This window comes from Ascaphus truei, chromosome 2 (genome assembly GCF_040206685.1).
Source record: "Ascaphus truei isolate aAscTru1 chromosome 2, aAscTru1.hap1, whole genome shotgun sequence".
Lineage (NCBI taxonomy): Eukaryota > Metazoa > Chordata > Amphibia > Anura > Ascaphidae > Ascaphus > Ascaphus truei.
The window spans coordinates 320,384,596-320,399,991 of NC_134484.1; the positions used below are offsets into that span (position 1 = coordinate 320,384,596).

Sequence of the window (15,396 nt, forward strand, 5' to 3'; positions counted from 1 at the left end):
GTTGTAAAGTGAGTCCCATGTTAATCAGTGGCAGTGAATGTTGGATAACGCATTCCGGCGTAGAAAAACGGACCACAGGGTTGCATTGTAAAGTGTTAGACATGCCATTCGTTGTAAAGTGAAACGTTTGATAGCGAGGACCACCTGTGTTTTGATGTTGTGTGTGTGTGTCTGCAGTGTGTGGGTTTACAGGGGGGCTGCAATGTGTTTGTGGGTGTAGAATGGGGAAGCAGTCTGATGGGGAGTGTGTGTGTGTGTGTGTGTCTGCAGAGTATTTTGTGGGTGTAGAGGGGGCCTGCAGTGTGTGTCTTCAGTGGGTGTAGAGCAGCGGTGTGCAAACTGGGGGGCGTGCGATATCTGGGGGGGTAGGGAGGCGCAGGCAGTTGGAAAGGTCCCGTGCTCTTCCCCAAGGCATTTCAATTAATGCCGGGGGATCACGTGAGCCCTCTGCAACACTAAAACTTACCGGGATTCAGACGTGTCTCCATGGCAACATGGCGTCAAATGACACAGCCGGGTCATGTGACGTCACCGGCGTCAAATGACAATGCGGGTCACGTGACACCGGAGCATCATTTGACGCTGCTGCCAGGCAGGGGAAGGGGCGCGAGACCAAAGGTGGCCAGGCAGGGGGGCGCAGCATCAAAAATTTGTGCTCCCTTGGTGTAGAGGGTGGAGGAGGGCTGGAGAGTGTGTTTTGTTGGTGTGTGTGTCTGCAGTTTTGTGGGTTTACAGGGGGGCTGCAGTGTGTGTTTGTGGGTGTAGATGAGGGGCTGCTGCGTGTGTTGTATGTTTGTCTTCCGGGTGTGTTTTGTGAGTGTAGAGGGCGGAGGAGGGCTGCAGAGTGTGTTTTGTGGGTGTAGAGAAGGAGGGGGGCTGCAGTGTGTGTTTTGTGGGTGTAGAGAAGGAGGGGGGCTGCAGACTGTAGGGGGTCTGCAGAGTGTGTTTGTGTACATGAGGGGGGTTGCAGAGTGTTTGGTGGGTGTAGAGGAGGGGGGCTGCAGTGTGTGTTTTGTGGGTGTAGAGAAGGGGGGGGGCTGCAGACTGTAGGGGGTCTGCAGAGTGTGTTTGTGTATATAGAGGGGGGTTGCAGAGTGTATGTGCGTTTCTGTGTATAGAGCGGGGACTGCAGAGTTTGAGTATATAGTGGGAGGCTGTGTGTATGTACAATTTCATTTTAATAAACATGTGCAGAAAAAGCATAAGAATGTAAACGATCATGCTGATAAAGATCAATATGACTACAAGTGTCTATCTTTTTTATGAAAATTTTAAAAATGAAAAATAAGCCTACATTTAGCCTATAATGGTAATAATCCCATCAGAACAGGGCATTAGTGGCCAATAATGCCCTGTTCTTCGTGGATTATTACTTAAATACATTAAAAATGTCTTGTTTATTTAAATGCTACAAGTATATTCTCATAGTACAGAACTGATTTTTTTTTTTTTAACACACATGTAGGATATTGCTTGAACTGCAGCTTTAAAGGAGCATTTTATGGAGAAAAAAATATTTTCCCCCTTGGTGGGAAGCAGGGAGTCACCAGAATTGAACCGTGTCAATTTTAGCTCAGGCGACCCCCTGCTTCCGAAGATACATACCACGGAAGGTGCCCAGGTTCTTCATGCAGGTTTAAAGGTCCAGCGTCACGTCGACCAATAGGAACTGCTTGAGCTAGTACAAAAAAAACCTAGACGGAACACCACATTAACTGAAAGGTAATCTGTGTACAGTACCGTCAGGATGAGTTAGACAGATTGAGGCATACTGTATGCCCATAATCTAATTGTTGGAGTCCTTGGTTATCTATAAATATTTTTTTTCTGTGTTATAAACAGTTAATTAGTGAAGGGTGTTTGCTACAGTACAGACATATCAGATCCACAAAAGGGTGCTAATCTTTAGCACGCCTGTACTCCTGTTCAAATGAATGGGAGTGAAGGTGTGCTAAAATTTAGCACCCTTTTGTGGATCTAGGCCATTATTCCCTAAATCTTACACATCAAGTAACCTGAGAATGTGCACATACATGTGCATACATTATGCAATATCTGTTAGCGTGTATTTTTTACATTTCTCTCTACTACAGTATGTGTCTATCTAAACACATCACGTTCACTATTTGTTATACCATTTTGTTAAGCCTGTTGGTATCTCCTATACAGTACGAATTGGTTAGGTGGAAAATAAAAGCAAGTAGTAAAATGAATTAAAAAAGCAAAATAATTATGCCTCATAGATTTGTGTTTTTTTCCTGTGTTTAAACATTTATACTTTAGCATGAACATGTTTATTTTCAGTTTTCACCCAATAAATCAATCCATTAATAGCATTTTTTTTTCTGCATTCATATTTTTATTCGTACATTTGTTTGGGGGCAAATGAATATAGTTTGTTATGGGTAATTATCTATATATTCTTTTATTGCATTTGTATATGTTATCCATTTAAAAAAATAAATTCAGATAATTACATTGCATTTAATTTTATCTTTACTTTTCAATGCAGATCTGGGCGCACTAAACATATCATCTAAACAATTTTGCTCTAAGAATACTAAAATGATATCATATCTTTTTGGTGTAGAAGTTTACTGTATTAAACTGGGTCTTCTTTTGAAATGTGCTACATATTGGATACAAAAATATCCTTTGCTAATGTATTTGTAACCATTTCTGGAAGTAATGGCCTCCAAAGCTTCCTTGTGTTAGGGAAGCTTTTAGCTTCATTCCAATAAATAGGACAACAATCCTCTTGAACACATGGAAGAAAGCTTCCCAGCTAATTAAATTAGGCCTTTATGAGATGCAGGTCTAGAAAACAAGGTTTTACAAAGGTGAGCATACCCTAAATAAACAGGGCTCTCTTCATAGGATGTAATTCTATAGTGTCCAAAGCAGCAGCTTGTGCCATTTTCAGAAAAAAATGCCCATTGAAGGCAATGTGAATTTTCAGAGGTAAACAGCCTGAATAGCTGCTTTGTACAATGTAGAATTGCCCCTAAGTCTACATGATATTAGATGTCTTTAGATCATTGTAAACCAATAAAAGTTAAACATAGTGTAAAGTGCAGACATGCACCCTTTTTCACACTTGATGTCAAACAAAATTCAGCATACCTTTTATGTCTAAAAAATGTTTTATTTTTTTACCTAGAAAACAGAGAAGACAGCATGTGGGCTGGGCTTCCATCACTGGATCAGCCAGCCAAGTGTTGCAAATATTATATATACTTGATTACAACATTATTATAGCTAGATTTAGCTACAGTAGGTCAGCCAGCCCAAAAAAAGAATAGAATTCCATTTTTTTAAAGGGAGGTGCTAACTAATGAGCGATAGCCTCTAACGCACAGCGGGGTCTATTCATTAAAATGCACAAATAGACTTTGTGCGGAAAAAAATGTGCAGTATTCCTGGGAAACACATGTCACCGTATTTATTAAACACTTCTCGCATGTCTAAACTGTGAATGTGTTTGCAATAAGTATGTGTGCTAGGTAGCACTCCACAACCAAATACGTATGAAAAGTAAATGATATGGTGCATGGGAACAAGGGGTAACCTCTAACCCCCAAGCAAGTCAGTAATATATACAGTTGTCCCCAGCACACAATAAAGGAATAAAGACAAAATATGTCAACAAGAGAATCCATGTATTGAATGTAATAGTAGGTACACAATCAGCCCTGGCATAGGGTCTGGAGAGTACATCTCGTGGAGAAATACAGTACGGAGGGAGAAGAGTGGAGGAAGGGGAACAAGAGGGATGAAATACTATAAAATAACAGGAAGGGGAACAACGTACAATACATGTACACTTTAAGGCAATACAAATCATGTGGGGCGAAGTATCGGGGCCAAATGCCCCTTAATCATGCTCGTTCCCACAGACTGAAAACAGCCTATGGTAATTCCCTCGTTTACACACCTTCAACCCACTACCTCTCACCACATGAATAATAAGGATGAATAATAAACTGATAAACCAAAATAGTTGGTCTGTCTATTAGCAATAAGTCTATCCTATAGGTACATGAACATCAATAGTGCTAAAAAAATAGCTAGGCATATAGACTTTAGAAACAGACTAACAATAGTGCACAACTACACTGGGATGACGAACTATTAGGGGGGGGGGAGGAGGAGGGAACAGGGGTATGGACCGGGAGGCGGAACCCTCGCTACTGCTGGTAGGTATGAGGAGTGGTGGTGCTACTATCATGGGTAAATATAGATAGCAACGACAAGAAAGAGAACCCCAAGGAGAGCACTCACATACTCATAGAAACGAGTGTACCTGTGGATAATGTGGTGTAGGTGAGGAATGGGTGAAATAAAACAATTTTATTATGAGTCGTAACTCAGAAATGTAAAACAGGAACGCTGTGGATCAAAGTACAGTACTTTGTGTGAGCCAGTTTAACAGCGAATTAAAATATGGACCGGACGTAATAATAGCTGTGACCTGTGTACTGTTTAAACTTTAATTGTCAGAGATAACAGTGTAGAGGCCAATTAGCAGTATTAATACCCTAATAGTAACTATGGTAACGGGAATTAACCATGTGGATGCCTGGAGAGCTTAACTGGAGGTATATGTAAGCTCTCACCTCAGGGGGGGAGGGTAGCCAGTTTATAGTATAAAGGGCTAGTCCCTGTAGTGAGGTATAGATAAATCTTCCCATAGGTTGATAATCTCTGGGTAAATGCTGCAGGTACCATGTGTTGCTTAGTACAGTGCAGTGTACACTAGACAATCAAGTGCACTCCCAGTGGCATGACTGAGGTGAGAGCTTACATATACCTCCAGTTAAGCTCTCCAGGCATCCACGTGGTTAACTCCCATTACCATAGTTACTATTAGGGTCTTAATGCTGCTAATTGGCCTCTACACTGTTATCTCTGACAATTAGAGTTTAAACAGTATACAGGTCACAGCTATTATTACGTCCGGTCCATATTTTAATTCGCTGTTAAACTGGCTCACACAAAGTGCTGTACTTTGATCTACAGCGTTCCTGTTTTACATTTCTGAGTTACGACTCATAATAAAATTGTTTTATTTCACCCATTAATCACCTACACCACATTATCCACAGGTACACTCGTTTCTACGAGTGTGTGCTCTCCTTGGGGTTCTCTTTCTTGTCGTTATTACACTGGGATGACTGCAGACTACCCCACGAGAGCCACAGACGTCACACCACAGCAGAGGATTCGTATTGCTAACATTCGTTATGACTTGGCATTTGTCCCGGTGTCCTAATCACTGTCTCTTGTTCAGCCTGACGCTTATTCAATTTACTGTGCAAAACATTTTTTTGCCATGCTTTAAGTGATTAGTTAGGTGCTATTGAGCACAGGATATTGCAGTATTATCAGTCTGTACATATATGCCTAGTCACTTATGAGGTTCTATTGTTTCTCTCAAACATAGATTTGTGCACTATTGTTAGTCTGCTTATACAGTCTATATGCCTAGCTATTTTTTTAAGCACTATTTGATGTTCATGTACCTATAGGATAGACTTATTGCTAATAGACAGACCAACTATTTTGGTTTATCAGTTTATTATTCGTCCTCATCGTTCATGTGGTGAGAGGTAGTAGGTTGAAGGTGTGTAAACGAGGGAAGTACCACAGGCTGTTTTCAGTCTGTGGGAACCGGCATGATTAAGGGGCATTTGGCCCCGAAATGTTGCCCCCCTTCATTTTTATCGCCTTAAACTTTACATGTATTGTATGTTGTTCCCCTTCCTTTTGTTGTTTTTTAGTATTTCATCCCCCTTGTTCCCCTTCCTCCCCTCCTCTCCCTCTGTACTGTTTTTCGTCACGAAATGTACTCTCCAGACCCTATGCCAGGGCTGATTGTGTAGCTGCTATTACATTCAATACATTAATTCTCTTGTTGACAAATGTTGTCTTTATTCCTTTATTGTGTGCTGGGAACCTCTGTATATATTAATGTGTTTGCAATGTCGTATAAGTGAGCAGATCTCCCAAAATTAAATATTCACATCATACTATTCAATAAACTGTGAGATACACATTCTTCTCCCCTATTTAAGATTAGGGAGATTTAATAATGTGTGTGTGTGTATGTGTGTGCGTATGTGTGTGCGTGTGCGTGTGCGTGTGTGTGTGTGTGTGTGTGTGTGTGTGTGTGTGTGTGTGTGTGTGTGTGTGTGTGTGTGTGTGTGTGTATATATATATATCTCATAATAATTGGAGAATATTGATCAGAGGGTTTAAGGGTGAAATCTCACATATGAAAACTGGACAAATGTCAGTGATGTTTAATGGGTTAAAGCTAAATGGCTCATGTTAAATAATTTTTAATAGTAGTTTTTTTTAACACTGGGAGGTCTAAAACACCAGTTAACACTAGGGGGTCAAAATATTTAAATTCAACACTAATTTGAAGTACTGGAGAAGAGCTTAGTAATATTTAACGTTAATAATATTATGCTAATCAGTTTTATTTCTGTTTCTTTCTTTTTTTTAAAGAATCATTAACCCCTTTAAACATAGTACTGAGATTAGTTCAGTTTGGTGAGTATAGATGTGCACAATTTTCATGGAAGTTTGTGAATCCGGCAAAAGTTGCCCTTTCTGTTTGTGAAATGTTGTGAAAATATTAAAATGTCACAAAAACTATTTGCCAGGTTCTATAACCTTGTATTTCGGGGCACATGATATTTACTGCGGCAAGAATTCTAGATCTTTATAGCCACTTACTGGCTGTACAGTACATATCATTCAGTTTGACATCTACAAAGTTTAATAAATAGGCCCAAGTGACGATTATTGACTAAATTCCTGAAGTTGTATCACTTGCCTGAATTCCAATGAATTGGCGTGTAATGATTATCCCCCTCCCCAAGTATATGCTACTCGGAGATATTGTGCACTGAAGGCTATCGTATTGTGAAAACCCCCCAAAGAAAGTAAGTCCCATTTTCTGCAAAAGAATAAGTGAAACATTAATATACATAGGAAAAGTCATTATAAAAATAATAGGTACTAAAGCTAGAACAAGAATAAGTATTTCATTTCCATTTAATAATAACTACTGTATACCTGTTGATTCCTTCCTCTAGTACTACAGTGCATTGGCAAAAGAATTAATGTGAGATGCAGTAAAGGGTCAACTTATTTCCTAGCATGCTGTGCCGTGTAAAACCAATATTCATGGAAGACCTTGAAATGAGAACATCCAGTCTGTGTATGAGTGATTGAATCCTGCACCCTTTTCCACATTAAATGAGACATTACGTTTTCACTTATATATATATTTTTAACTAAACACGCATATGATAAAAAAAAATAATAAACAAAACGTAGCCATTCGTGATAGAATCAACTCTAACAGATATTTCAAAACAAAACAGTTTTATAAGACCTGGTTATGGTTAACCCTGTGAAGCAATTGTCACGTCATGGTGGCCTGATCAGTGCAGCTCTCTCCTTAAGTGCAAGATGAAAATCTTCTAGTTTGGCTTAAACAAGCACTCATGCAAATGCACCTTTTCCTTCTTTAGCACATGAAATTAACCTTCTGAAATAATAGTGATAGTGCAGTTTTCAAGATAATTTCAAGATAATTTCCATGTGCAAGTCTGTGCTTTCATCAAGTTACCAGGAGCTCCTTAACCCCGGGCTCCCTATACTGTAGCAAAGAGTTTACTTTGCTGTAGTTCCCCAATTCGTTTTGCCTGTTGTGTAAAATGCTGAGTCCGTTTTTTTGTTAAGGGGGGTGGGGGGGTGAGTGGGGGGAGAGCTTAAAAAACACACATAGTAAAATAAGTCATTAACTGTAAAGAAACCAGTGGATGCAGTGCTTAGACAGCGGTGCAATGTCTTTATTCCCAATAGACTTGTCTGTCAGGAAGGAGGATCAGAATGAAGAAGCCCAGCTAAAATGATGAAATATATGGTCATTCTCTTTTATTCTTCTTTATCTGGAAAAAAAAAGAGAAACAAAAAAAAAGGTCACTGGTGAGTTCTTTCCCCCATGGTCGTCTGATGCACGGGGAATGCTGTGAATGGAAGGCAAGGTATGTTACAAAGTTGTGTAATGTTGGACTTGGGAAGTTTCTTGACATTTCAGCTAATTTCTACAAATGATGACATATGATTATTAGATCAATCATATGTAGAGTCTTTGGCTGGGATTTACCAAGATCAGATAAGTGGTATCGATCCTGTGCTAATTGACTTTAAAATCAATGGCAGTTTACATGGATTGAGCTCTGATACTCCCCATCGGAGTTTAGTGAAACCCAGCAATTAAAAATGATGCGTTACACTTTAAATAGTTAAATGAAAGAACCCATGAAGATGCTTCCACAAATTGATAATAACAAATTTCCATATATATTTTTCATACATAATACCCTCTAAAAATGTCCACACATAGAAAATGAACGAACTCTTACAAAACACACATAATTCTGCTTTACGTTTCCATTTAGAAATCTTACAAAAATTATTTAATCATACAAGTCTGATTACAACTACTTCATTTTAATACAGTAGGTCAAAACGTTGTTACAAATATATATTTGCAGAGTGCTGCAGAATAAGAATCCATATAGACAGTCAACATACGTAGACAGTCTATGGGGCCTATTCTAGTAGCTTCGATAACCAACTCATCGAGGATTTTGAGCAGCTATCGCACAAATTTGCTAGGTAGCTATTAGAAAGCCTTAATGAGTTGGTTAAATCATTCGAGAATGCATTTTCTCCCAATTTCTGGCTCCTCGCCAAACACATTGTGCGAGAGCTGGCGATAAGCTCAAATTCGCATTTTTTTTAAATAAAAAGTAGCTATTCTAGTAGCCTCGCTAATCTCATTGGAGCTCTGGAATTGTGATTTTATCAAAGATTTATCTCGCCAGACAAAGGCTGGCAAGAAGGGATCAGAAAGCAGGACTTAGGGGAAATAAATGCATTTTTCCTCCATCGGATTGAAGCAGGGAGTCTATGGAGCTGATACCCATTAATAAACACCTAAGGCAATGAAGGGGTTAACAACCTGTGCCCGATTTATTGTGGGTAGCGGCGGTGGGTGAAGGTGGTATTTGGCCCGCGGTGGGTGTTTAGGCCTGGGGCGGGGGGGGGGGGAAGGTGGGTTGTGGGTGGAGTTAACCCCTTCATTACCTTAGCAGTTCCCACCACACTGGTAGTGAAGGGGTTAACCACTCCCGCAACCTTCCCAACAGGCCTATCCACCCACCCTTACAGCAACTACCCCCTTCATCCACTCCCTCTGCCCCCAATAAACAGGCTATTCAAGTTTAACATTTTCATTGCCTTAGCGCTAAGTTAATGAAGCTGTTTTTATTTAACTTGAATACTAGTGTGTGTGAGCAGGGGGTCTCCAGAGCAGAACCGCGTTGATTTCAGGTCCAGGGACCCCCAGCTTCCCAAGATACAGGTGCTGTTATGGGGTGCCGGTATCCACCATACAATGTTTAAATGTCCCCCGTCACGTGACTGGTACATTTAAACGCATAGTAGATTCTAGCACTCCATACCCGGGCCTGTATCTCGGGAAGCAGAGGGTCCCGGACCTGAAATCAACACAGTTCTGCTCCGGAGGCCCCCTGCTCCCGCACACTAGTATGCAAATTTTAATAAAAACCCTGCAGTCGCTTGCAAGATCTGTGCAGGGAGAGGCGGCTCTTCCTGTGCAGCTCAGATTGTGATAAAATCGCAGGTGGAAGAACAAAGAAAAAATCTCTGATGACTTTTCTGCTACGCCGAACGGTTTGGGAATTTTCCTTTCACAAGGCTTGTGAGGGGTTCAGATTCTTTTTGAATACCGTGATAACTCAAATTTCAAAGTCGTTCGGCGGGAACATGCCAAACCTTGCGAGATAGCAGCAATCTCATCTAAGCTACTAAAAGGAGGCCCTATGAGTTTGTTAGAGCAACTTAGCCCTTAAAATCAGACCTTTTTCTTCCAACTTTTCTTTAAAAAAACTTCTATTAGTAAAATGGTAAACTTCGGGGGGTTAATAGCGATACATCATTTGTTGCTCAACCAATAGTGTTGTCGAGTCTAATACTTGCAACATACTGTACAACTAACTATGTCCAGTGGTGTTAACATTAGTGATTACTAAAGAGGAGGCTTAACAGTAGACATTAAAATCCCAAATCAACCGATTAATGCACTTTGATTCGGAATAAAGGGGGAAAATGAAATTGTGGAACAGCATGGATTGTTGAGTGAACTCTTATGGTAGATATGCACAGAGTGAATATTGACATTATCATTTATATATGTCTTCATTTGATTTATTTTATCTCGGTTTAATTTTTAAATATGACTTGTATTGTTTTTTTATACTATTTTCACAAAGTAGTGTAATTTGCACAGAAGTAGATCACTGGTACTTTCACCTCTCATACATTAATTAATACCTATTATGTCACTGTAGACAAATATCAATAGATCTTCACAACTCATTAAAATAATTATGCTGATGGAAGTAAAAGACTTTCCATATCCCCATAGTTTCAAAATACCTCCCGCAATGTTAAAGTTTTGAAACAGTCTTTTGCCTTGTTTTTCTGTCAATCTTCATGTAATCGACTCTAATCTACAATTCAATGTGTTTGGTTTTGGATTTGTATTAAATTATGGAAAAAACTCAAAATAAACAGGAAAATTGGAAAATAATATGACAAAATATTAAACCAATTGGCTAGTTTTACAGCAGAGAGTAGGGAGAAGTTAGATAGTGCTATCTGTATGCCAAGCAATGTACACAACACAGGTGTAATGTAACAGTGTTAAACCAACTGGCACTGATAGGTTGGTATACCTGCAGAGAGTATACAGAGGTCAGATTGTACCATCTATATGCCACTTATTATACGCAACATCTGTGAAATATAATATTGTTAAACCAACTGGCACTGATTGGCTGGTACACTAGCAGAGAGCAGATAGAGAGGTCAGATGGTGCTAACTGTATGCCAACCATTATACTCAACATTGGTGTAATGTAACAGTGTTAAACCTTGTGGCACTGATTGGCTTGTATACTTGCAGAGAGTAGACAGAGGCCAGATGGTGCTCCCCCGTCTGAGCAAAATGGAGGTAAATGAAGAGTAGGGTGTATATATACAGTATATATATGTTGTGACAGAAACCAGGGGATGGTAATAAATTCCATATATAGGGCTCCCAGGATATTGGACAGCTTCTATCCTGTTTAGGCTGGAAAGTGCAGCCTCAGAATACTGTACATGCACTCCATCCCACAGTTTGACAGTTGCTGGAACTGAGGGATGAGGGATCCAGACCAGAGTTTGTCTGCTGCCTGATTTCTGTCACCTGTCCTGCTAAATAGAAATCAGGTATTTAAGGCTGATTTCCTGGTTCCTCTTCCCTCTCCCCCAAGAGACTGGAGGCAGGAATGCTGCTGGAAGCAGGTAGGGGAAAAGCCTCTCCCTAAACAGGTTAAACCATTCTGTTCCTTTCTCAATTTGTAAAGATCCTTATTTTTGTTTGTTGGAAGCGGGCAAGCCGCCCCAACCCCAGTCAGGGTGAACCTCGGTTAAGTTATTGCTCAGATGAGCAGGGTTTTGTTTTGCTTGTGTTTTCTTTTGTATTCAGTGTGGCAGTCTCAGTGCCTGGGACTGAATAAACCAGGCAGTAGCCTGTTTAAAGGAACAGCACGTTACGCCTCGTCATTTAACCTCCTCATGCCCAGAATGTCAGATCACCGCCCCGTTCAAAGCGTATCGTAGCCCCTTCCCATAATAGATGTACCATTTGACTGGATTGCTATGGATCTAGTAGGACCCCTAATAAAGTCTGCTAGGGGACATCAGCATATATTGGTAATATTAGATTATGCCACCCGATATCCGGAGGCAATTCCCCTATGTAGCACCCCTGCTAAAAACATAGCAAAAGTGTTAATAGTCCTGTTTACCCGGGTCGGAATTCCTAAAGAGGTCTTAACTGACCAGGGAACACCATTTATGTCCCAAGTAACAAAAGAGTTCTGTAAACTCCTAAAAATCAAGCATCTCAGAACCTCAGTCTATCATCCACAAACAGATGGTTTAGTCAAACGATTCAATAAAACCTTAAAAAGCATGTTACGCCGGGCGGTCGATAAGGATGGGAAAAACTGGGATTGTTTGTTACCATACCTGTTATTTGCCATTAGGGAGGTTCCCCAATCATCCACAGGCTTCTCCCCGTTTGAACTATTGTATGGCCGACACCCAAGGGGCTTACTGGATATAGCCAAAGAGACCTGGAAACACGCGGTTACACCATACAGAAGTGTAATAGAACATGTTGCCCAGATGCAGGACTGCATAGCTGCGGTCCTACCTATAGTGAGGGAACACATTGAAAAAGCTCAAGAGGCACAGAGGAATACGTATAATAAGTGTGCTAGGGTCAGAATTTTTTATCCAGGCGATAGGGTGCTAGTTCTGGTTCCCACCGTAGAGAGTAAATTCCTTGCTAAGTGGCATGGGCCATATGAGATCTTGGAAAGAGTGGGAGAAGTAAATTACAAGGTGAGTGTAAGGAATCCACTACTGGCTTTGACTGCAGCCTTGCTGACCTGTGGAGTTGCAGGCTTCCTCTGGCAATCCATGGCACAGGTGCTGCCTCTCATTGCAGCTTCTGCCCTGTGCTCTTTCATTGGAGGAATTCTCACACACCCTCCTCCTGTGATTGGATCTCCGTCCTTTATATTCTAGGCGTTGGCTCTGAACCAGCGCCGAGCATAACTATTCCTACCTCTATGTTACTGTCTCTGCCACAAACCACCCCAGACCTCTCTCCTAGAGTTCTTACCTTCCAAGTTCCTGAGTATCCAGAGGTCTGGTCCTGGACGTCTGTGCTGAAGCGTTGTTGCCAGCACTGGCCTGCTGCTATCTCCTTGCAGTGGCCTACCCTGGACGTCTGTGCTGAAGCGTTGATGCCAGCACTGGTAACTGCTGCATTCCCTCCTAGCAGTGGCTACCCTACCTTTCCTGCGGCCTGCTGCTATCTCCTTGCAGTGGCCTGCCCTGGACGTCTGTGCTGAAGCGTTGATGCCAGCACTGGCCTGCTGCTATCTCCTTGCAGTGGCCTACCCGGGACATCTGTGCTGAAGCATTGTTGCCAGCACTGGTATCTGCTGCATTCCCTCCTAGCAGTGGCTACCCTTCCTTTCCTGCGGCCTGCTGTGATCCTCTTGCAGTGGCCTGCCTTGGACTTCTGCGCTGAAGCGTTGGTTCTTCCCGACGCTGCCCTGCGGTGAACTTCGGCCAGCCTGCTGTCTCCTCCTGCTGAGATCGGCATCATGGGCCGAGGCCGCTCCTCGCGCAGAAGCCACCCCCGCGCTCACGCTCCTTAGCTGAAGCGGGGCACTCCTGACTTCCTGTTGCCGAACTCCTGCTTCACTAACGACGATGCTGCCTTCTCCAATCCTGACCCTGCGATGTACGACTACGAACTGCGCACTCCGGATCAGTCTGCGTGGACTAAGGTCGGTGATTATATAACCCCACCTCAGCCCCGCGGTCCGGTCCCGGTTTGTGGTGAGCATCGGCGTAACAGTATGCTCGGCCCAAAACCGGACCGCGCCGTGGCGGGGGTTGGTAAATGTTTAACTGTACCTATGTCCCAGGCTGCGGACCAGTCCCTGTTTGAAAAACAGTATCTGTTTGAAAGACTGCCTCCATCTAATCTTGCCTGTATGTATGAAGGGTTAACCCCTGCAGAAAGACTAACTCGTAAAGAAATACTTACAAGGTCTCAGGAATGTAGAGAGGTGAAGAAGATGTTACAAGCCCAGTACTCCCAACTACTCCTTCTTATGTCTACTCCAGGTCTTGAACCTGCGGATTTTGGGGTACCGGCTCAGGCCATAGACACCACCCTTAAATTATTTCTGGAATTTGACAAAAACATAAGTGAGCGTGAACCTCTACTTACTGCCCACGCACAGACTATTCACAAACCCTTTTCTGTTAGTTCTGTTGCTAAACCTGTGGGGGTACCTCTCTCTCCTAAGAATGGTCAAACCATTTCTCTGTCGCTGCCCACTAAGGAAGAAGCTGCCATGCTCCCTAATCCCGAGTTAACCTCCCTAAATTCTGTCCCTGAGGTTATTTCGGTCTTAACCCCTGCTAGTCAGGCTTATGCGTCCCCCACTGTAAATCCCTGCAGTCCCCAGGTCAGTGTGTCTTCCCTAGCACCAGAGAATGAGTCCTGTTTGCCCTCTTTTCCTAAACCAAAAATTCTAAGCTCTGTTTCCGAGGTTTTTTCTGTATTAACCCCTGCTAGTCTGCTCTGTGAGGTCCCTACTGCTAACCCTAGTATTCCGCAGTCTAATGATAGGTCCCTAGGGCAAGAGGCAGAACCCCCTATGACCCCACTCTCGGAGACTAGCTTCTATTTCTCTGATTCTCAGGTACAGAGTAATTTAACCCTTGGGGTTTTTCCTATGTTAACCCCTGCAGGTCAGTCCTGTGAACCTTCCTTGGTAGATCCCGTTAGTTCGACAGTCAGGGACACCTCCTTAGCCTCAGAGGATCAACCCCTTTTGTCCTCTGACTCGGCTAAAATTCTCGGGGCTATGCCTCCTGAACTTTCGGCAATAATACTGGCTCCAGTAAAAAGTATTCTGGAGCCGTTTGTTTCTCTAAACCTGTTCGCAGAATCCCTACTCCTAGGTATTTCACTCACCCCATCTGTCACTCAGAGAGCTGAGACCCCTGCTTCTGAGCATAGACCCCTTTTCGTGGAATCTGTTGTCATTTCTGATGTCCCAGACACTCTTTCTCAAATACCAACTTCAGAGACCAGCACAGTCTTGGTTGCCCCACTGGCACTGTCTGAGTTCTCCTTTTCTCAAATCCTAGGGTTTAAAGCGAACAGTACATATTATGCTCCTTTCCAAGTGACCCCTTCTGAGATCAGCGTATCTGCTGTTGCTCCCTTAGTACAATTAAAGTTAGGGCCCTTCTTTTTGAAGGATCAGGCTTTCAAGTTTGAGACTCCCTTTATCCCTGACTTTGTAAATCTGCAGTCCCTTCTCACTGTAGTTAAAAGTTCTCCAGCAGCCGCTGAGTTAAGCTTTGCCGCTGCCAAATCTTCTGTTATAGAAGCAACCTTGCCTAGCTTACTTCTGTCTTTCCTATCTGTGATGCCTATCACCTTTACTAAAATTTCTGTTTTGCAAGGTATTTCTCCTATTAAATCTGTGATACCTGCAAATCCTTTAATCAGTTCCAAAACCCCTGTCACTAAGTTTCCCATGGAGTCTGATGCCCTCACTAGGGATTCTCAGGAACCCAATTCTGAAACAAGCAAGATGTCCCTTGTGTCTGTTGGAGAGTTTACCCCAGTTTCTCTCA

The 15,396-nt window shown here is 42.2% G+C and overlaps 1 protein-coding gene across 6 annotated transcripts in view; it reads right to left on the reverse strand.

Moving 5' to 3' along the window:
* Positions 1 to 15,396, reverse strand: part of PDE1C (phosphodiesterase 1C) — a 1,267,836-nt gene that overhangs the window by 33,381 nt on the left and 1,219,059 nt on the right. Inside the window, exon 17 of one of the 6 annotated variants that reach the window (XM_075586553.1) lies at positions 6,151 to 7,967. The exons of the other annotated variants lie outside the window; for them this stretch is intronic. Coding sequence (XP_075442668.1) covers positions 7,954 to 7,967 — 14 coding nt within the window. The 3' untranslated portion in view covers positions 6,151 to 7,953. Of the gene's footprint in view, positions 1 to 6,150; positions 7,968 to 15,396 lie in introns of those variants that run through there. 6 annotated transcript variants of the gene reach the window in all.